The sequence below is a fragment of the Heptranchias perlo genome, chromosome 28 (assembly GCF_035084215.1).
Source record: "Heptranchias perlo isolate sHepPer1 chromosome 28, sHepPer1.hap1, whole genome shotgun sequence".
Taxonomy (NCBI): domain Eukaryota; kingdom Metazoa; phylum Chordata; class Chondrichthyes; order Hexanchiformes; family Hexanchidae; genus Heptranchias; species Heptranchias perlo.
The window spans coordinates 4,411,872-4,434,527 of NC_090352.1; the positions used below are offsets into that span (position 1 = coordinate 4,411,872).

Below are 22,656 nucleotides of genomic sequence, written 5' to 3' on the forward strand. Positions count from 1 at the left end.
TTCTGACTTTATGATGGAGGGAAGGTCATTGATGAAGCAGCTGAAGATGGTTGGGCCTAGGACACTGCCATGAGGAACTCCTGCAGCAATGTCCTGGGGCTGAGATGATTGGCCACCAACAACCACTACCACCTTCCTTTGAGCTAGGCATGACCCCAGCAACTGGAGAGTTTTCACCCTGATTCCCATTGACTTCAATTTTACTAGGGCTCCTTGGTGCCACACTCGGTCAAATGCTGCCTTGATGTCAAGGGCAGTCACTCTCGCCTCACCTCTAGAATTCAGCTCTTTCGTCCATGTTTGGACCAAGGCTGTAATGAGGTATGGAGCAGAGTGGTCCTGGCAGAACCCAAACTGAGCATTGGTGAGCAGGTTATTGGTGAGTAAGTGCCGCTTGATAGCACTGTTGATGACACCTTCCGTCACTTTGCTGATTGAGAGTCGACTGATGGGGCGGTAATTGGCCAGATTGGATTTGTCCTGCTTTTTGTGGACAGGACATACCTGGGCAATTTTCCACATTGTCGGGTAGATGCCAGAGTTGTAGCTGTACTGGAACAGCTTGGCTAGAGGCGCAGCTAGTTCTGGAGCACAAGTCTTCAGCACTACAGCCGGGATGTTGTCAGGGCCCATAGCCTTTGCTGTATCCAGTGCACTCAGCAGTTTCTTGATATCATGTGGAGTGAATCAAATTGGCTGAAGACTGGCTTCTGTGATGGTGGTGATAGCAGGAGGAGGCCAAGATGGATCATCCACTCAGCACTTTTGGCTGAAGATGGTGGTCAGATTACTCGTCAGCCATCCTGTCCTGGATAAGCCGCAATTTTCTCCAATTAAACATTGGGAAGACCGAATTGTCTTCAGCTCTCCACATACTTTGTTCCCTACCCACCAATTCCATCCCTCTCCCTGGACACACAGACTGAACTATATGGCTCCTCAACCTCAGCATCCATTTAACCCAGAGCTGAGCTTCCGACCAAGATATCCTCCATCACAAAAAACATCTACTTACACCAATGTAACACTGCTGTCTCTGCTCATGCCTCAGCCCTCCTGCTGCTAAAACACTTATCTATGCTTTTGTTACCTCCAGACAAGACTATTCCAATGCTCCTGGCCCACTTCTCAGCTTCCACCATCCATAAACTTGAACACATCCATAACTGTGCTGCCTATAGCCTAACCCTCCCATCACCCCTTGCTCACTGACCTATAATTGGCTCCTGGTCCACCAACAGCTTGATTTTAAATTCTCATCGTTTTGTTCAAATCTGTCCATGGCCTTGCCCCTCCCCATCTCTAACCTCCTCCAGCCCTACACCCTCCATGAATTGTGTTTCTCATTCTGGCCTTGTGTATCCTCCAATTCCTTCATCCCACTATTGGCAGCAATGCTTCCAGCCATCTTGAGCCCCAAGCTTTGGAATTCCCTCCTTAAACATCTCCTCCTACAAGACTCTCCCTGACTAAGTTTTTAAGCCATCTGTACTAATACCTCCTTTGGCTTAATCACCCTTTGTGAAGCACCTTGAGGTTTTCCCACATTAAAAAGGTGCTATATAAAGTCAAGTTGCTGTTGTAGTAGTTAGTTTGACCAGAACTTGTGACAAAGCAAAGCTGTAAACCCCTTCAGTGAAATTCTTGGTCCTAGGTCTCTAGATGTAGCTACAAATTATAGCAATGCAGTATCCTTCATTACACACCCTAGCAATTAGATGCTCCTTTTCCCATATGCTCATTTACTTCCAACTTTTAAAGCCCAGGATACAGAAAAGGATGGTGGACAAGATATACCACCTTCAGGATAAGTTACTTGAGTTTGGCAGTACAGAAACAAACAAATGGCAACTTAAAACATAGGGAATGTATGAATCAAGAAAAACGATCTGCTAAGGATACATGAAAGTTAAGGACAAGCAGTCAGCACAAATAATGAGCAAATTAAATAGTTTTCCAAAAATCATTTTGGCTGCAAACTTAGTTTCTCCACTATGCTGAAAGCTTAATGCTGGAAATTAATTTTGCAACAGACAAAAAGGTCAAGTCCTCTACAACATTTTCTCTGCTTCAAATGTATAACATTTTCTGGTAGAGACAGTGCCTGCAAGGATCTTAGCAAAGTACTAAACACTGAAGCAGCAGTCTATTGCTCCCAGCACACATCAAGGATGCCTTGCTTCTAACTGATGGGCAAACATTTGAGCTGGAGATTAATTTTTTTTTTAAAAAAAGCTAATTGAATGCTAAGTCTTGAACAGCAGGCTCTGGCTCACTTGCAGCAGCTCCATGCCACTGCTACAGCCCCTCCTCTCCCCCTGCCCCCCATTTCCCTATCCAAAAAAAGTTTGAGACAACATGCATCCTCTCTTCCCTCTCCCATCACAACAGTGTGACCACCAGCTCACCATGAGCTCCACAGGAGATTTACTAATAATTGTGAAACTCAATAGCATCTCCTGGAACAAACAATTCCCACAGCTTTTCCTGAAATCTCAGTATTGTATTCAAGCAATACCATCCTTCCTTTGATTTAAAGTGTCCAGAATTTGTATTCAGTACTTCAGGAGGGGTCTACCAACTTGTTAAACAACTACTTCTGCACTATATCTTTGCTAATGAACTCAGGACACCATTTTCCTTTTAACTGCAGCTAGGCATTGTTACGGCAGTTTAGATTTATCCACCATTAAATCAAGGCTCCCCATTTTCCACAATTGCGGAATTTACCCAGCTACAGAATTGGCCCTCACCAATATTCCCATTTTGAAGTTAAGGGTGTAAAAAAATGGGGTGGACAATACGTGATACCAAATCAGGCAATTCAGCATTAACTAAACAAAGCTGCAGGAAAACCACAGTAATGTGTTCTGTAGACAAAGGGCCCTGTTCCTCCAAGCACAACTCCCTTGTGGTTTGGAGGGGTCTGTCCTATTTTTTTTTGAAAAAAGTTTTTGGTGATTTAGTAGTTAGATGTGGTAAATGGTTTAAAACTATTTCCTAAAGTATGTTTTTCCCTGTTTAAAAGAGAAGCTAGGGCCAATTTTATGAGCAGAGCTTTGCACTAAATGAGTGCTGATCAGAGAATGTCAATGAAGTCCCAGTTTCTGAAAAATCAAGAGCACCATGAATCAGATGAACCAACCCCATTTTCCGATCCGTTCTGTTAATTTTGCCTCAGTATTTACCAGGGAGATGTTGGTGGTAGGAAAGATAATGGAATCTTTACTCAAAGATGTAATAGAAAAACACCTAGAAACCAAAAATACAAGTCAGCACAGATTTCAAAAGGGAAGGTCATGCATGACTAACTAAGTTCATTGAATTCTTTGACGAACTAACAAAACAGCAGACAAGGGTAATGCAGTAGATACAGTATATTTGGATTTTGAAAGTGTTCAATAAGTGACTAAAGTGGAGTCAGGGGACAAATAGAAGAATGGATAACAAGCTGGGTACAAAGCAGAAAACAGAGTCAAGGTTAAGAGTAGCTACTCAGACTGGCTAAAGGGGAGAAGTAGTGTTCCACAGGGATCGGTGCTGGGACCATTGTTGTTCACAATTTACACTCTAATCAGAAGTATAATTTCAAAATTTGCAGATGGCACCAAATTTTTTTGGGGGGTACAGTTAATACTAAAGACAAATGCAACAAAATACAAGAAATTAACTTGCAGAATGGGTGTGTAATTGGCAAATTAGTTTCAATATAAGTAAGTGACAGTGCATTTTGCAGGAAGAATAAGGAAGACACATACTGCTTGGATAATAAGAGTCTAAATGGGATAGAGGAGTAAAAGGACCTAGGGGGTACAGACACAAATTGCTAAAAAAGGAGTGACAGGTTAATAAGGCCATTAAAAAAAGCAAACCAAGCACTGGGCTTCATTTCTAGAGGGACAGAATTGAAAAGCAGAGAAGTTATGTTAAATTTGTATAGAATCTTGGTTAGGCCACACGTGGAGTACTGTGAACAGTTCTGGTCTCCATATTATTAAAAAAAATGGTCACTGGAATTTGCAAAAAATATTCACAAGGATGATACTAGAACCAAAAATATACTCATCAGAAAAAGCTGAACAGGCTGAGGCTCTTTTTGCTAGAAAAGAGAAGGCTGAGGGGTGACTTGATAGATGTCTAAGATTATGAAAGGGTTTAATAGGGTAGACAGAAAATGTTTCCACGAGAGAGTCCAAAACTAAATGACAATCACTAATAAATCCAATAGGGAATTCAGGAGAAACTTCTTTACCCAAAGAATGGTAAGAATGTGGAATGTGCTATCACAAGGAGTGGCTGAGGCAAATAGCAGATACATTTAAGGGGCAGCTAGATAAGTACATGAGGAAGAAAGTAATAGAAGGATATGCTGATAGGGTTAGATGCAGAGGGGCAGGAGGAGGCTTGTGTGGAGTATAAACATCAGGATGGACCAGTTGGGCCAAATGACCTGTTTCTGTGCTGTACACTATGTAACACAAGGCTCAAAGCAAGCGTGAAGTCTTGAAAGAACAGCCAGTGTGTTTTTTTTTATCTCCCCCTTCCTTTATGATTCTGCAAGGGCATGTGTATTAGTTACTGGTTGGTTGCTGCTTAAGGGTACATCTAGACTGCAAGCTCAATGTCTGAAGTAATTTCTGGGCCCAACTAAAGAGAAACTCTAGCAAAAGGCAATTTCACCAATTAGGTGTGTCACTCAGTGTAAATCCTGTGCAGTTTTAAACCTGGTTTGTGAAGTACTCCAAATTTGATTGACTCCCTGGACACTTAAACCCATTTAAATGTAAACAGCACAGATTCTCCCTTTCCACCCAATGTTTAGATTTCTAACTTCTGGGCATCAGCTCTGCACATATCCAACCTTGTACAGAGAATAGTAAATGTAAAGAAATGTAAAGAAGCAGCCACAAACCAGACTGCAGTATAAATACACCCTAATGTAGCGAATTAACAAGTATGCTCAGTAATGTGCTACAGAAATGGGATAGACTGGTCACAAAATCTTATACACTAATGCAGAATTTGGTTGGGTTTAATCATAGAAATTGGCCTCAAGGTGCTGCAGAATTCATGGGGCCCCAATTATAATCCTTAGATTCTCCAAAGTCTCCAAGAGTTGCTTCAGTCGAGACTTGGGGCTGGGAGCAAATAGTAGATTTCCCCCTCCATTGTTGGTGAAACTGCCCAGTGATATAAAATGGAGGTGGCTTTCTTAGTGAGTATGTTTCTAGCCCAGCAAGGAAGGAATCAGCACTGGACCTAGTTCTAGGGAATGAAGTAGGGCAAGTGGAGTGTGTTTCAGTGGCAGAACATCTGGGTAATAGTGATAATATAGGCTTAAAGTAGCTACAGAAAGGGACAAAGAAAAATCAGTGAAAATATCCAACTGGACGACAGCCAATTTTAGTGATTTGAGAAGGAATCTAGCACAGGTGGACTGGAAACAAAGATTGGCCAAGAAAATAGTAAAATGAGCAATGGGAGGCCTTCAAGGCAGAGATAGTTTGGGTATAAACCAAGCATATTCCCATAAAGGAGGAGAGACAGGACATCCAAAGCTACGGCTCCCTGGATGACAAAAGGAAATAGAAATTAACAGAAAAGGGAGGTTTAATGACAAATGTCAGGTACAAAATTCAGTAGAAAACCAGGCAGAACACAGCATGCAGGGAGAAATTGAAAAACGTTAAGGGTTAAGAGTGTATGAGAAAAGATTAGCAGGTAACAAAAGGGAACTCCAAAATTTTTTATAAACAAAGTAAAAGGACTGGCAGGGTCCAATAGGAACAAAAAAGGAAATCTTGAGGCCGAGGGCCTGACTGAGCTACTGAATGCATACTTTGCATCTGACTTCACAGGAGAATGGTGAAGTTAATGTCACAGTAGAGGAATGGGGAATAGAGATATTGGATAAGATAAACAGATAGAAAGGAGGTGCTATGGTTGGTATCACTCAGTTAACAAGTCACCTGGTCCAGACAGGATGCATCCTAGGTTGCTCAAGAAAGCAACAGCAGAGGTAGCTGAAGCTTTGACCACAATCTTTCTTTCAATCCTTCTCCCAAGAGTGGTGCCAGAGGACTGCAAATGTTACATTCCATTCAAAAGGTAGAGGGATAAACCTGGTAATGGCAGGCCAATCAGTCTAACCTCAGTGGTGGGAAAACTACTAGAGACCAGTGTCAAGGACAAAATTAATTCTCACCTTGAGAAGCATGGGTTAATAAGGGACAGCCAGCACATATTTGTTAAAGGCAAATGGTGGTTTGACTAACCTGATTGAGTTCTTTGATGAAGGTAATGCAGTAGATGTTGTATGTATGGACTTTCAAAATGATAAGTACCACATAACAGACTTATTCAGAAAACAAAGTGTTCAGTTCCATTCGCAACCCCTCTGATAATGAAGCAGTCCGAGCCCACATGCAGCAAGACCTGGACAACATCCAATCTTGTGCTCAAATGGCAAGTAACATTCGTGCCAGACAATGACCATCTCCAACGAGAGTCTAACCACCTCCCTTTGACATTCAACAGTAACCATCGCCGAATCCCCCATCAACAACATCCTGGGGGTCACCATTGACCAGAAACTTAACTGGACCAGCCATATAAATACTGTGGCTACAAGAGCAGGTCAGAGGCTGGGTATTCTGTGGCGAGTGACTCACCTCCTGACTCCCCAAAGCCTTTTCACTAACTACAAGGCACAAGTCAGGAGTGTGATGGAATACTCTCCACATGCCTGGATGAGAGCAGCTCCAACCACACTCAAGGAGCTTGACACCATCCAGGACAAAGCAGCTTGCTTGATTGGCATCCATCCACCACCCTAAAACATTCACTCCCTTCACCACCAGTGCACAGTGGCTGCAGTGTGTACCATCCACAGGATGCACTGCAGCAACTCGCCAAGGCTTCTTTGACAGCACCTCCCAAACCCACAACCTCTACCACCTAGAAGAACAAGGGCAGCAGGTACATGGGAACAACACCACCTGCACATTCCCCTCCAAGTCACACACCATCCCGACTTGGAAATATATCGCCGTTCCTTCAGTCGCTGGGTCAAAATCCTGGAACTCCCTAACAGCACTGTGGGAGAACCTTCACCAGGCGGACTGCAGCGGTTCAAGGTGGCGGCTCACCACCATCTTCTCTAGGGCAATTAGGGATGGGCAATAAATGCCGGCCTCGCCAGCAACACCCACATCCCATGGACAAAAACAAAAATGCATGGGATTAAAGGGATGGCGATAACTTGGTTATGTAATTGTCTACAGGATAGGAAGCAGAGCATAGTGGTGAATGGAATTTTTTTTGGCTGGAAGGAAGTATTAGGACCATTGCTTTGCCTGTATAAAAAAAGTGACCTGGACTTGTGCATAGGGAGTAAAATTTCAAACTTTGTAGATAATACAAAACTTGGCAATGTAATAAATAGTGAGGAAGATAGCAGCAGACTTCAGGAGGACATTAACAGACTGGTGAAATAGGCAGACACAGCAGATGCAATTTAATGCAGATAAGTGTGAAATGATGCACTTTGGAAGGAACATAGAGAGGCAGCATTAAGTAATTGGCAAGAGAAAGAATTTTTCAGAGGGTTGTTAAGCTCTGGAATGCACTACCTGAAAGGTTTTTTTTGGGGGGGAAAGCAGATTCCATAAGAACTGTCATAAAGACAACTGGACATGTACTTGAGGACTAATTGACTAATTTTCAGGGTTATGGGGAAAAAGCTAGAGTGGGACTAAATTTGACAGCTCTTTCAAAGAGCCAGCACCTGCACAAACAGCCTCCTTCTGTGCTGAGATTCAATTCTAAGGTCAATGATGAAGCCATTCATCTCTGCAGCAAGAGGGTGATATTTACATCACACTGGATTGAAGTTGCAGAAGAGTCAATTTTCTTAAGAACCCTATTAGAACACAACTTGTAAGACTTGTCAGAATCATAGAAAGTTACGGCACTGAAAGAGGCCATTCAGCCCATCTAGTCTGTGCTGGCCGAAAGAGTTACCCACTTTCCAGCACTTGGTCTGTCGCCCTGTAGGTTACGGCACTTCAAGTGCCCATCCAACTACTTTTTAAAAATGTAGTGAGGGTTTCTGCCTCTACCACCCTTTCAGGCAGTGAGTTCCAGACCCCTCTGAAAAAATTTCTCTTTGACTCCCTTCTAATCCTTATACCAATTACTTTAAATCTATGCCCTCTGGTCAATGACCCCTCTGCTAAGGGAAATAGGCCCCTCAATTAAAATCATCCTTAGCCTCCTCTGTGCCAATGAAAGCCCCAGCCTATCCAATCTTTCCTCATAGCTAAAATTCTCCAGCCCTGGCAACATCCTCATAAATCTCCTCTGTACCCTCTAGTGCACTCGCATCTTTCCTGCAACATGGTGACCAGAACTGTGTGTAGAACTCAAGCTGTGGCCTAGTGTTCTAGCACACCCTCCCTGCTCTTATATTCTATCCCTCAGCTAATAAAAAAGGAAAGTATCCTGCATGCCTTCTTAACCACCTTATCTACTTGCCCTGCTACCTTCAGGGATCTATGGACATGCACTCCAAGGATCTTTTTTCCTCTACACCTCAGTATCCTCCCATTTAGTGTATTCTCTTGCCTTGTTTGCCCTCCCCAAATGTATTACCTCACTTCTCCAGATTGAATTCCATTTGCCACTTTTCTGCCTAACTGTCCAATCCATTGATACCTTCCTGCAGTCTACAGCTTCCCTCCTCACTAATCAACCACACAGCCAATTTTTGTATCATCTGCAAACTTCTTAAATGTAGGGGGCATGATTAAGTCCAAATCATTAATTTATACCACAAAAAGCAAGGAACCTAGTACTGCCTTGTGGAACCCCAATGGAAACAACCTTCTGGTCACAAAAACACTCGTCAACCATTATCCTGTGCTTCCTGCCACCAAGCCAATTTTGGATCCAACTTGTCACTTTCCCTTGGACCCCATGGGCTTTTACTTTTCTGATCAGTCTGCCATATGGGACCTTGTCAAAAGCCTTACTAAAATCCATGTAGACTACATCAAACGAGTTACCCTCATTGACCCACCTCAAAAAAATTCAATCAAGTCAGTCCTGTAACAAATCCATGCTGACTGTCCTTGATTAATCTGTGCTTTTCTAAATGACTATTTATACAGTCCCTTGCTTCCAATAATCTGCCCACTTGAGGTACAGCTGACTGACCTGTAATTACTCAGTCTATCCTTTTCTAATAAGGGGTAAAACGTTAGCAGTCCTCCAATCCTCCAGTACCATGCCTGTAGCCAGGGAGGATTGGAAATAATGGTCAGAGCCTCTACTATTTCCTCCCTTGCTTCTCTTAACAGTCGGATATATTTCATCCAGGGCAGGCAATTGATCTACTTTCAAAGATGCTAACCCACTTAATATTTCCTCCTTCACTGTTTATCCCATCCAATATTTCACTCCTCCACTACAATCTGCATCGTTCCTGTCGTGAAGACAGGTGCAAAGCATTCATTAAGAACCATACCCACAGCTTCCGGCCTCCATAAATAGGTTACCTTTTTGGTCTCTAATAGGCCCTAATCTTTCCTTGGTTATCATCTTGCTCTTTATATATTTATAACACATCTTTGGGTTTTCTTTGATTTTACTAGTCAGTATTTTCTCTATGCCCTCTGCTTTCCCAATCTTTTTAATTTCACCCCAGCACTTTCTATACTCTAGGTTTTCTGCAGTATTGAGCACTGTGTCTGACATAAGTTTCCTTTTTTGCTTCATCTTACCTTGAAATCCAGGGGGGGGGGGGGGGGGGGCTCAAGATTTGGCATTCACCTTTTTTCCTTGTGGGATCATATTTGCTCTGAACCCTGACTACCTCCTCCTTGAATTGTTTTCCAGAATAAAGATGTGGAAAAACAAGTCAAAAATTCCACCACACTCAACTTCAGTGCCTGCACAATTAACAGCAGGCAGGGTTTTAAAAAAGTTAATATTCAGTCTTTAAGCAAAAATCCCTAAAGTGAACAAAAAAAATGGAGACAATAACCTGAACCAGAAACTTAATCTTGATCCCACTTGAACACAATGTTCTTGTAGCTTGTATGCAAGATTCATCTCAAAAAAGTTGGATGACTCACAGCACCAGATAACCCAGGTAATTTTGTTGAATAAATCATGTTTAATAACGAACACTATCTGTTGTGTGCACTTGTACAATAACACTTTGCCTTTCCCTCCTCCTGCCACAGAACCTTGCTTTATATACCAAACTTCCCCCTCCCCAGGGATGGAAGGAACTACAACACCACCTTCCTTCAGCCAGCAACTCAGGATCATTAAGCAATCTAAATGACAGTAGTAAACAATTTTACAACACCAAGTTATAGTCCAGCAATTTTATTTTAAATTCACAAGCTTTCGGAGATTTTCTCCTTCCTCAGGCCTGAGGAAGGAGAAAATCTCCGAAAGCTTGTGAATTTAAAATAAAATTGCTGGACTATAACTTGGTGTTGTAAAATTGTTTACAATTGTCAACCCCAGTCCATCACCGGCATCTCCACATCATAAATGACAGTAGATAAGCAGTGGCAGACATTTAAAGAAATTTCAAAATTCTCAACAAATATATATTCCATTGAGAAATAAAAACTCCACGGGAAGAGTGATCCACCTGTGGCTAACTAAATCCTCCCTGGCTACAGGAGGATTGGAGGACTACTAATGTTTAAAAAAGGGAGAAAGGGATAGGCCTAGTAATTACAGGCCAGTCACTCATCAGTGGGGAGCAAATTATTGGTTTATATTGTCCCTCAATTGATTCCATCATTTAGAAAGGCACAGATTAATCAAGGACAGCAGACATGGATTTGTTAAGGGAAGGTAGTGACTAACTTGTTTGAATTTTTTGATGTGGTAACAAGGAGGGTCGATGAGGGTAGTGTGTTTGATGTAGTCTACATTGATTTTAACAAGGCTTTTGACAAGGTCCCACATGGCACACTGGTCAAAAAAGTGAAAGCCCATGGGATCCAAGGGAAAGTGACAAGTTGGAAACAAAATTGGCTCAGTGGCAGGAAGATTGTTTTTTTTGTGACTAGAGGCTATTTCCAGTGGGGTCCTGCAGGGCTCAGTACTAGGTCCCTTGCTTTTTGTGGTATATATTAATGATTTGGACTTAAATGTAGGGGGCATGATTAAGAAGTTTGCAGATGACAAAAATTGTCCGTGTGGTTGATAGTGAGGAGGAAAGCTGTAGACTGGTCACATGGGCAGAAAAATGGCACTTGGCATTCAATCCAGAGAAGTGTGAGGCAAGGCATTTGGGGAGGGCAAACAAGGCAAGGGAATATGCAATAAATGGGAGGATACTGAGAGATGTAAAGGAAAAAGGGACTGGAGTGCATGTCCACAGATCCCTGAAGGTAGCAGGACAGGTAGATAAAGGTGGTTAACATGACATATGGGATACTTTCCTTTATTAGCCAAGGGATAGAATACAAGAGCAGGGAGGTTATGCTGGAACTGTACAAAACACTAGTTAGGCCACAGCTAGAGTACTGCATAGAGTTCTGGTCATCACATTACAGGAAAGATGTAATTGCACTAGAGAGAGTAGAGGTGATTTACAAGGATGTTGCCAGGACTGGAGAATTTTAGCTATGAGGAAAGATTGGATAGGCTGGGGTCGATTTCTTTGGAACAGAGGAGGCTGAGGGGTGATTTAATTGAGGTGTATAAAATTGAGGGGCCTAGATAGAGTGGATGGGAAGAACCTATTTCCCTTAGCAGAGAAGTCAATAACCAGGGGGCATAGCTTTAAAGGAATTGGTAGAAGGATTAGAGGGGAGCTCAGGAGAATTCCCCCCCCCCCCCCACTGAGGGTGGTAGGGACCTGGAACTCACTACCTGAAAGGGTGGTAGAGGCACAAACCCTCAATCACATTTAAAAAGTACTCCGATGTACACTTCAATGGAGCTGGGATCAATGTCCTTGCAGTGAGGTTTGCTCGTGCTGTTTGGGGGGGGGGGGGGGGTTTAAAACTAATTTGGCAGGGGGGTGGGATTCAGGATGTAGAATTGGAAACAAAAAACAAAGGTGCAAAGGATCAGGAGAGAATGATAGCACTAAAGCAAGAAATAGTCTGGTCCCATCTACTACTGCACTAAGAGTTCAAGAAAATCTAAGATAGTGCATGTGTGTATACCTGTAAACCTATGAAGCTTGGAGAGCTGCAGGCACAGTTAGCCACATGGGAATATGATATGGTGATGAGACCCAGCTCAAAAAAGGGCAAGATTGGATATTAAATTTTCCTGGATAAAAAGGTGTTCAGTAAAGATAGGGAAGAACAGAGTGAGGGGGGGGGGGCAGCAGTATTGATTAAGAATATTGCAGTGCTGGGTGTATTCTATAGGCCACCAACTAGTGGGAAGGAGATAGGAGGAGCAAATTTGCAGGGAAATTACAGAGAGGTGCAAAAGCCAGAGTACTGATAACAGTGACTTCAACAATCCTAATATAAACTGGGATAATATAAGGGGCAAAGAGGGGGAGAAATTTTTGAAGTGTGTTCAGGAGAACATTCTTGACCAGTATATTGCCTGCCTAACAAGGAAGGAGGCATTGCTGGACTTGGTTCTGGGAAAATGAGGTGGGCCAAGTGGAGCAACTGTCAGTGGGAGGGGAACAGCAATAATAGTATCATAAGGTTTATAATAGCTATGGAAAAGGACATGGACCACTCAAGTAAAAAAACTCAATTGGAGAAGAACCAATTTCAGTGGGATGAGAACTGATCTGGCCCGGGTAAATTGGAATCAAAGACTGGCAGGCAAAACTGTAATTGAACAATGGGCAGCCTTTAAGGAGATGGTTCAAGTACAATCTAGGTACATTCCCACAAGGGAGTCAGGTAGGGCAATCAAAGCCAATGCTCCCTGGATGACAGAGTGCAAGATGAAGCAGAAAAAAGGGGCACATGACAGGTGTCCAGTTGATAAGAAATGAGAACCAGGCTGAATATAGAAAGTTCAGAAGGGAAGTGAAAAAGGAAAGAGCAAGAGTATGAAGATAGACTGGCAGCAAAGGGAATCCAAAAGTCTTCTATAGGCATGTAAACAGTAAATGGGTAGTAAGAGGAGGGGTGGGGCCAATCAGGGACAAAAAAGGAGGCAATGGGCATAGATAAGGTACTAAATGAGTACTTTGCATCTGTCTTTACCAAGGAAGATGCTGCCAGAACCTCAGTAAAAGGAAGATGTGGTCCAGATACTGGATAGGCTAATAATTAATAAAGGAGGTACTAGAAAGGCTAGCTGTACTTAAAGTAGATAAGTAAACCAGTCTGAGTGGGATGCATCCTAGGTTGCTAAGGGAAGTAAGGGTGGACATTGTGGAGGTATGGCCATAATCTTCCAAACATCCTTAGATTCGGGGGTGGTGCCAGACGACTGGAGAATTGCAAAAAAGTTACACCTTGTTCAAGAGGGTGCAAGGATAAACCGAGCAACTACAAGCCAGACAGTTTAACCTCAGTGGTGGGGAAACTTCTAGAAATGATAATCTGGGACAGAATTAGCAGTCACTTGGACAAATGTGGATTGATTAACAAATCCATGCTGACTTTCCCTAAAGGCAAATTGTGTTTAACTAACCCGATAAGAGTTTTTTGATGAGGTAACAGGGTAGATGAGGGCAATGTAGTTGATGTGGTGTATATGGATTTTCAAATGGCATTTGATAAAGTGCTCATAATAGGCTTGTCATCAAGATTGAAGCCCATGGAATAAAGGGGGCAGCAGCATGGATACAAAATTAGGTAATAACAGTAGTGAAGAACAGTTCTTTTTCAGATTGGAGGGGGTCAGTACTAGGACCACTGCTTTTCTTGATTATATATAAAGAACTTGGACTTGGGTGTACAGGCCACAATTTCCAAATTTGCAGGTGTAGTGAACAGTGAGGTAGACAGTGATAGACTTCAAGAGGATAGACAGGCTGGTAGAATGGGTGGACATATGGCAGTTGAAATTTAATGCAGATTCAATCGTGGCTTTCAAAAGGGAACTGGATAAGTACTTAAAAGGAAAACATTTGCAGGGCTACAGGGATAGGGACTAGCTGGCATGGACTTGATGGATTGAATGGCCTCCTTCCGTGCTATAACCTGATTCTATAATGTTGCAAAGAATAGTAGTAAGCCTGAGAATTGGGAGAGTTTTAAAAACCAGCAAAGGATGACCAAAAAATTGAGGGAGAAAATAGAATGGGTAAATTAGCAATATAAACAGATTGTAAGAGCTTCTACTAGTATACAAAATGGAACAGAGTAGCAAAAGCAAACATTGGTCCCTTAGAGGCTGAGACAGGAGAAATAAGGAAACAGCAGATACGTTAGAAAATATTTTCTGTCTTCACAGTGGAAGACAAAAACATACCAGAAATAGTGGGGAACCAAGGAGCCAATGAGAGAGTGAGGAACTTAATGTAATTAATATTAGTAAAGAAAAAGTACTGGAGAAACTAATGGGACTAAAAGCTGACAAATCCCCTGGGCCTGATGGCCTACATCCTTTTGTTCTAAGAGGTGGCTGCAGAGATAGTGGATGCATTGGTTATGATCTTCCAAAATTTCCTAGATTCTAGAACGGTCCCAGTGGATTGGAAGGTAACAAATGTAACACCATTGTTTTCTCTCTCCTTTCTTGAACAATGAACTACAGGCCAGTTAGCCTGACATCAGTCATCGGGAAAATGCCAGAATCCATTAAGGCAGTAGTAACAGGGCACTCAAAATCATTAGGCAGAGTCAACATTATTTCCCTTTAATAAAACAGTGTTTGACAAATCTATTGCGTTTGAGGATGTAACTAGCAGGGTGGATAAAGGGGAACTAGTGGATGCGATATATCTGGACTTCCAAAGGGCAGTGAATAAGGTGCCACATAAAAGGTTATTACTCAAGATAAGGGCTGTAATATATTAGCATGGATAGAGGATTGGTTAACAGACAAAACAGATAAATGGGTCATTTTCAGGTTGGCAGGCTGTAACTAGTGGGATGCCGCAAGAATCAGTGCTTGGGCCTCAGCTATTTACAATCTATATTAATGACTTAGATGAAGGGGCAGAGTGTAATGTATCCAAGTTTGCTGATGCTATAAAGTTAGGTGGGAAAGTAAGCTGCGAGGACGCCGCAAAGAGGCTGCAAAGTGATGGTTAAGTGAGTGGGCAAGAATGTGGAAGATGCAGTGTAATGTGGGGAAATGTGAGGGTATTCACTTTGATAGGAATAGAAAAAACAGAATATTTTTTAAATGGTGAGAAACTTAAATGTTGGCATTGAGATTTGGGTGCCCTCGTACAAGCACCACAGGAAGTTAGCATGCAAGTACAAGCAATTAGGAAGGCAAATGGCATTTTGGCCTTTATTGCAAGGGGGTTGGAGTACAAGAGTAAGAAGTGTTACTACAATTGTACAGGGCTTTGAGAGACCACAAGTGGAGTACTGTGCACAGTTTTGGTTTCCTTATCTAAGGAGGGTTGTCCTATAAGGAAAGATTGAGTAGAATGAGCCTATAGTTTAGAAGAATGAGAGGTGATCTAACTGAAACAAGATTCTGAGGGGGCTTGATAGGGTAGATGCAGAGAGGTTGTTTCCCCTGGCTGGAGAGTCTAGAACTAGGGGGCATAGTCTCAGGATAAGGGGGTGGGCAATTTAGGAGTGAGGCAAGGAGGAATTTCACTCAGAGGGTTGTGCTTCTCTGGAATTCTCTACCCCAATAAGGCTGTGGATGCTGAGTCATTGAGTATATTCAAGGCTGAGAGATAGATTTTTTTTAAGGGATGGGGGAAAAAAAGGTGGCATGCAGCAGAGAATGGTGGGAAAGTAGAGTTGAGGTCAAACATCAGCCATGAACTTACTAAATGACAGAGCAGGCTCCAGGGGCAGTATGGCCTACTCCTATTTATGTTCAATCTTGCAGTTCAATTTAGTCCACAACACATTACAATCATAGAATGGTTACAGCACAGAAGGTGGTCATTTGGCCCATTGAGCCTGTGCTGGCTCTTTGTAAGAGCAATCCAGTTGGTCCCATTCCCCCACTCTTTCCCTGTAGCCCTGCAAATGTCTTCCCTTCAAGTATTTACCCAATTCCTTTTTGAAAACCAGGATTGAATCTGCTTCCACCACCCTTTCAGGCAGCACATTCCAGATCATAACTACTCACTGCATAAAAGAGTTTCTCTCATGTCACCTTTGGTTCTTTTGCCAATCACCTTAAATATGTGTCCTCTAGTTCTCTGCCTTTCCATATATGGGAACAGTTTCTCTTCATTTACTTTATCTAAACCCTTCATGATTTTGAACACCACTTCTCAGGGCAGAGGAGATTGGATAGAACAACCCCAGCTTCTCCAGTCTATCCACTTAACTGAAATCCCTCATCCCTGGAACCATTCTAGTAAATCTTTTCTGCATCCTCTTAAGGCCTTCACATCCTTCCTAAAGTGCAGAGCCCAGAATTGGACAATATTCCAGCTGTGGCTGAACCAGTGTTTAAGAGGTTCAACATAACTCCCTTGCTTTTGCATTCTATGCCTCTATTTATAAAGCCCAGGATCCCAAATGCTTTTTTTAAAACTGCTCCCAACTTGTCCTGCCATTGTCAAAGATTTGTGCATATATACCCAGATCTCTGTTCCTGCACCCCCTTTAGAATTGTACCATTTAGTTTATATTGCCTCTCCTCTTTCTTCCTGCCAAAATGTATCACACTGCACTTTTCGGTGTTAAGACTTCAAGTGGAATGAGTGGACACATAGCAGATTAAATTTATCACTATCCTTCCAAGTTTTGTCTCATCTGCAAATTTTGAAATTGTGCCCTGTACACCCAAGTCAAGTCATATATAAAAAAATCAACGGTTCTAGTACCAACCCCTGGGGACACCTTTCTCCAGTCTAAAAACCAACTGTTCACCACTGTTTCCTGTAACTTAACCAATTTTGCATCTATGCATCTATGCTGCCACTGCCCCCTTTATTCCATGGGCATAAATGATGTGGCACTTTATCAAACACCTTTTGAAAGTCCATATATACACACATCAAATGCATTACCCGCATCAAAAAAAACTTAAAACATGAAAGCCATTTGTCCATCTTCTGAAGTGGTCAGCCATTTACTTGCATTTGTGTTTTCTGCGTCATCACTATGTCTGTTTGTATAAGTTATTTAGGAATAGGATAAGCTAGAAAAAAACTCCAACTTTTTCTTCTCTTCACCCAAAGCAGCCCCCATACCACTATTTCCATTAAAGCCATGAGGGGCACTTGACAATCTATTGTGGACCCACATTTATTATTAGGAAGTGGATTTCAATGACTTTGGTTTTAACAGAGTGCAGAGTTTCATCCCCTCAGTCAGATGAGGTAAAAGATGCAATAGCTTAGTGCACAGTCCTTTCACTGGTTTTGATACACATGAACTAAGAGCAGAAGTAGGCCATTCAGCCCCTCAAGCCTGCTCTGCCATTGATAAGATCAAGGCTGATCTGATTGTGACCTCAACCCAACTTTCCCATCTACCAACTATAACCTTAGATTCCTGATTAATATTTTTAAGGCTGAGTTAGATTGACTCCCTTGTTAATGACCCTGCCTCCACCGCTCTCTAGGGAAGGGAGTTCCACAGACTCAACCCTCAAAATTTCTCATCAGTCTTAAATGGGAGACCCCTTATTTTTAAAAACTGTGGCCCCTAGTTCTAGTCTCTCCCACAAGGGGAAATGTCCTCAGTATCTACCCCTTCAAATCCCCCTCAGGATCTTATGTTTCAATAAGATCACCTCTCATTCTTCTAGACTCGTGTATACAGGCCCAACTTGTCCAACCTTTCCTCATAAGATAACCTCCTCATCCCAGGAATCAGTCAAGTGAACCTTCTCTGAACCACCTCCAAAGCAATGAGGCCACCAGAACTGCACACAGTATTCTGGATGTGGTCTCACCAATGCCCTGTATGACTGTAGCTAAACATCTCTACTTTTATATTCCATTCCCCTTGCAATAAATGACCACATTCCATTTGACTGCCTAATCACTTGCTGTACCTGCATACTAACTTTGTGATTCATGTACGAGGACACCCAGATCCCTCTATCAGAGTTCTGCAATCTCTCCATTTAAATATACTGCTTTTCTATTCCTCCTGCCAAAGTGGACAAGTTCACATTTCCCCACATTATACTCCATCTGCCAAATTATTGCCCACTCCCCTTAACCTATCTATATCCCTTTGCAGGCTCCTATACTCTTCACAACTTACTTTCCTACCTACCTTTGTGTCATCAGCAAATTTAGCAACCATACATTCGGTCCCTTCATCCAAGTCATTGATATAGATTGTAAATAGTTGAGGCCCAAGCACTGATCCCTGTGGCACTCCACTCGTTACATCTTGCCAACCTGAAAATGACCCATTTATGCCTACTGTTTCCTGTTAGCTAACCAATCCTTTATCCACGCTAATATGTTACCCCCTACATCATGAGCACTTATTTTGTGTAGTAGCCTTTGATGTGGCATCTTGTCAAATGCCTTGTGGAAATCCAAGTACACCACATCCACAGGATCCTTTATCCACATTGCTGGTTACTTCCTCAAAGAACTCTAATTAGTCAAACACAATTTCCCTTTCACAAATCTGTGTTGAATCTGCCTGATTGCATTGAGATTTTCTAAGTGCCCTGCTATAACCCCCTTAGTAATAGATTCTAGCATTTTCCCTATGACAGATGTTAAGCTAACTGGCCTGTAGTTTTCAGCTGTCTCCCTCCTTTCTTGAATAGAGGAGTTACATTTGCTATTTTCCAAATCTGATGGGACCCTTCTGGAATCTAGGGAATTTTGGAAAATTAATACCAATGCATCTATTTCTGCAGCCACTTCTTTTAAGACCCTAGGGACTTGTCAGCTTTTAGTTCTAATATTGTTTTTTCAGACCCCTTTCCTTGGTGATTGTAAGTGTTTTAAATTCCTCTCTCCCTTTCACCTCTCTATTCACAATTATGTGTCATGTTATCTGTACCCTCTACAGTGAAGATGGACCCTCTACAGTGAAGACGGACAAAATATCTGTTCAATTCATCCACCATTTCCTTATTCTCCATTATAATTCCCCAGACTCACTCTAGGAGGACCAATGCTCACTTTACTTACTCTTTTCCTTTTTAAATACCCATGGAAACTCTTACTAACTTTCTCCCATATTCTAATTTCTCCCTCATTATTCTTTGTCATTCTTTGCTGTTTTTTATATTCTGTTCAATCTTCTTGGAATTGTATGCTTTTTCTTTCAATTTGATAATATCCAACTTCCTTAGTTAGCTACAGATGGTACATCCTTCCCCTAGAGTCTCTCACCAGAATGTATCTTTGCTGAGTGTTATGAAATCTCATTAAATGTCTGCCACTGCATCTCTACTGACTTATCCCTAAACCTAATTTCCCAGTTCACTTTAGCCAGCTCTGTCTTCAAGCCCTCATAATTGCCTTTTAAGTTTTTTTAAAAATTTGTTCATGGGCATTGCTGGCAATGCCAGCATTTATTGTCAATCCCTAATTGCCCTCGAGAAGGTGGTGGTGAGCCGCCTTCTTGAACCACTGCAATCCATGTGGTGAAGGTTCTCCCTCAGTGCTGTTAGGAAGGGAGTTCCAGGATTTTGACCCAGCGACGATGAAGGAACGGCAATATTTCCAAGTAGGGATGGTGTGTGACTTGGAGGGGAACGTGCAGGTGGCGTTGTTCCCATGTACCCGCTGCTCATCCTTCTAGGTGGCAGAGGTCGCGGGTTTGGGAGGTGCTGTTGAAGGAGCCTTGGCGAGTTGCTGCAGTGCATCCTCTAGATAGTGCACTGCAGCCATTGTGCGCCGGTGAAGGGAGTGAATGTTTAGGGTGGTGGATGGGGTGCCAATCAAGCGGACTGCTTTGTCCTGAATGGTGTCGAGCTGCGAGTGTTGTTGGAGCTGCACTCATCCAAGCAAGTGGAGAGTATTCCATCACACTCCTGACTTGTGCCTTGTAGATGGTGGAAAGGCTTTGGGGAGTCAGGAGGTGAGTCACTCACTGCAGAACACCCAGCCTCTGACCTGCTCTTGTAGCCACAGTATTTATGTGGCTGGTCCAGTTAAGTTTCTGGTCAATGGTGACCCCCAGGATGTTGATTGTGGGGGATTTGGCGATGGTAATGCTGTTGAATGTCAAGGGGAGGTGGTTAGACTCTTTTGGAGATGGTCATTGCCTGGCACGAATGTTACTTGCCACTTTTGAGCCCAAGCCTGGATGTTGTCCAGGTCTTGCTGCATGCAGGCTCGGACTGCATTATCTGAGGGGTTGCGAACGGAACTGAACACTGCAATCATCAGCGAACATCCCCATTTCTGACCTTATGATGGAGGGAAGGTCATTGATTAAGCAGCTGAAGATGGTTGGGCCTAGGACACTGCCTTGAAGAACTCCTGCAGCAACACTAGTCTTATACCTACTCATCTCTCCTTCAAACTGAATGCGAAATTCAATCATATTGTGATCACTGCTACCTAGAGGCTCCTTTACAATGAGGTCATTAATTAATCCTGTCTCATTATGCATTACCAAATCTAGAATAGCCTGCTCTGTTACAATCAAAAAGGACAATTCTTAATTCGGAAGATCTTAGTAAAACCAGAAAACAGTGAGCATTTCAAATCACCCATTCAATATTCCTCCATAGAAACTCAAGAACCCACAGCAAAGCAGCCCAGAAAGTAATCCAGTTTTAAGCAATAGTATAGCTTTCTTCCACCAACCCGACATGAAGGGTAACACTGGTTGTCAGCACCTAGATATTGCAGATAATTTTATTCACTGCGTAGGACTCCTGTGAGATGAAACAAACCATTGCACAATCACCCACCTCAAAATAGGCCATAGGTGTGATACTTACTATAAAGTGTCAGGAGGGCCTATGATAAGTACTTCCCATCTGTATAGGTCATTGTCATCGATCAACCCCGCTGAAAAACCATCAACGGGATTCTTGTTCAGCTCTAGAATGATAAGCATGGGCAAAGGTTACATTTTTAACAAAGTTCCCATATTTCATACAAAATACTGACAAAGCATTGTTCAAAGAGCCACACCACCAGTTACTGGGACAGCTTTGCAGACAACACTATTAATCCAATAAAAAGTCAAAGGCTGTTCATGAGAACATATGTACAATATTATTTTGAAGCCAGTGCTCATCTGTACTGTTATTTTAACATTGCAGTGACAAGTTGGGAAGAACTACTTTGTGATAAAGACTAGTTTTGGAGATTTGCATTTTAGTAAAAAAGATTTGCATTTATATAGCACCTTTCACGACACCAGAACACTTTACAACTAATGAAGTACTTTTTAAAGTGTAGTCTGTTATAAAGTAGGCAGTGCGACAGCCAATTTAGGCACAGCAAGGTCCCACAAACAGCAATGAGAAAGTGACCACAATCTGTTTTAGCGATGTTGGTTGAGGGATAATTATTGGCCAGAACACTAGGGCAAACTCTCTCTCTTTTCCCCACCCCTCCAAATAGTGCCACAGGATCTTCCGCCTGAAAGGGCAGACTAACATCTTATCTGAAAGATGGCACCTCCAACAGTGCAGCACTCCCTCAGTACTGCACTGAAATGTCAGCTTAGATCTTGTGCTCAGGTCTCAAGTGGGACTTGAAACTACAATCTTCTGGCTCAGGAGGAGAGTGTACTACCACTGAGCCACAGCTGACAGCTAGTAGCAAAGGCAAGCATGAATTTATGCTTTTTCCAAGTAATGTTGGGGTAGTTTGTTCAGCCTACCCAAAAGATCAATTTAGCAATTGTAAACAATAGATTAGAGTGGGAAATTGAGATCATCCTTTAATAACTATGGGAACATTTTGTATTTATCAATTTTAGTGACTGATCAACAGATTTACTGGAGGGTCTCCATGCAGCACATACTTTTGCCAGAAAATTTCAGCCAAAAAAACTGGGCTACTTGCCCAAAAAAGTTAACCTTGAGGTCTGGTTAATGTTATTCTTGAAAAAGTCACGAGTTCCCATAGCTTTCAAATTCTGACAATTCTTTCAATTTGATATAGCTCTTTTTTGCTTTGGTGCCAGCATTGCCTCCTTTCAATGCCATTGGGGCTTTTACAGCAGAGTCCATAGGTCTGCTCTCAAGATAGTATCTATTGTGCATCTGGAACAAGATGGTGCCTTATGCTGAAGAATATTGAATGAGGGCCCTTTGGGAAAGCATTTAGCAAGAAGAATACAGTACACAAGTTTTGCAAGTGGAAGTGGTCTTAATTGGGCTTGCAGATTAAACTTCTGATTGCACTTTGCTGGCAATGGCACACTTAGTGCAGCAAAAATGTTTCAATATCTCAGCCTACATTGCAGACAGATTACAGGCTGTATAAACTGAAACAGTGGCAAGTTAATTCAAAATCAGGTCAAACTTAGTGTTGTTTAAAACAAACATTTCAAAATTGTTACTAGAAACCACCCCCACTCCAGATATAGTATGCCACATCAGTTTTAAAAAAGTATTTTTGCCACACTGCATTGTATATAGTATGAAACTTTA

The 22,656-nt window shown here is 42.2% G+C and overlaps 1 protein-coding gene across 1 annotated transcript in view; it reads right to left on the reverse strand.

Moving 5' to 3' along the window:
- Nucleotides 1-22,656, reverse strand: part of ube2g1a (ubiquitin-conjugating enzyme E2G 1a (UBC7 homolog, yeast)) — a 95,641-nt gene that overhangs the window by 24,649 nt on the left and 48,336 nt on the right. The window contains exon 2 of the mRNA XM_068007946.1: nucleotides 20,989-21,091. Within this exon, the coding sequence (XP_067864047.1) occupies nucleotides 20,989-21,091 (103 nt within the window). The remainder of the gene's footprint in view (nucleotides 1-20,988; nucleotides 21,092-22,656) is intronic.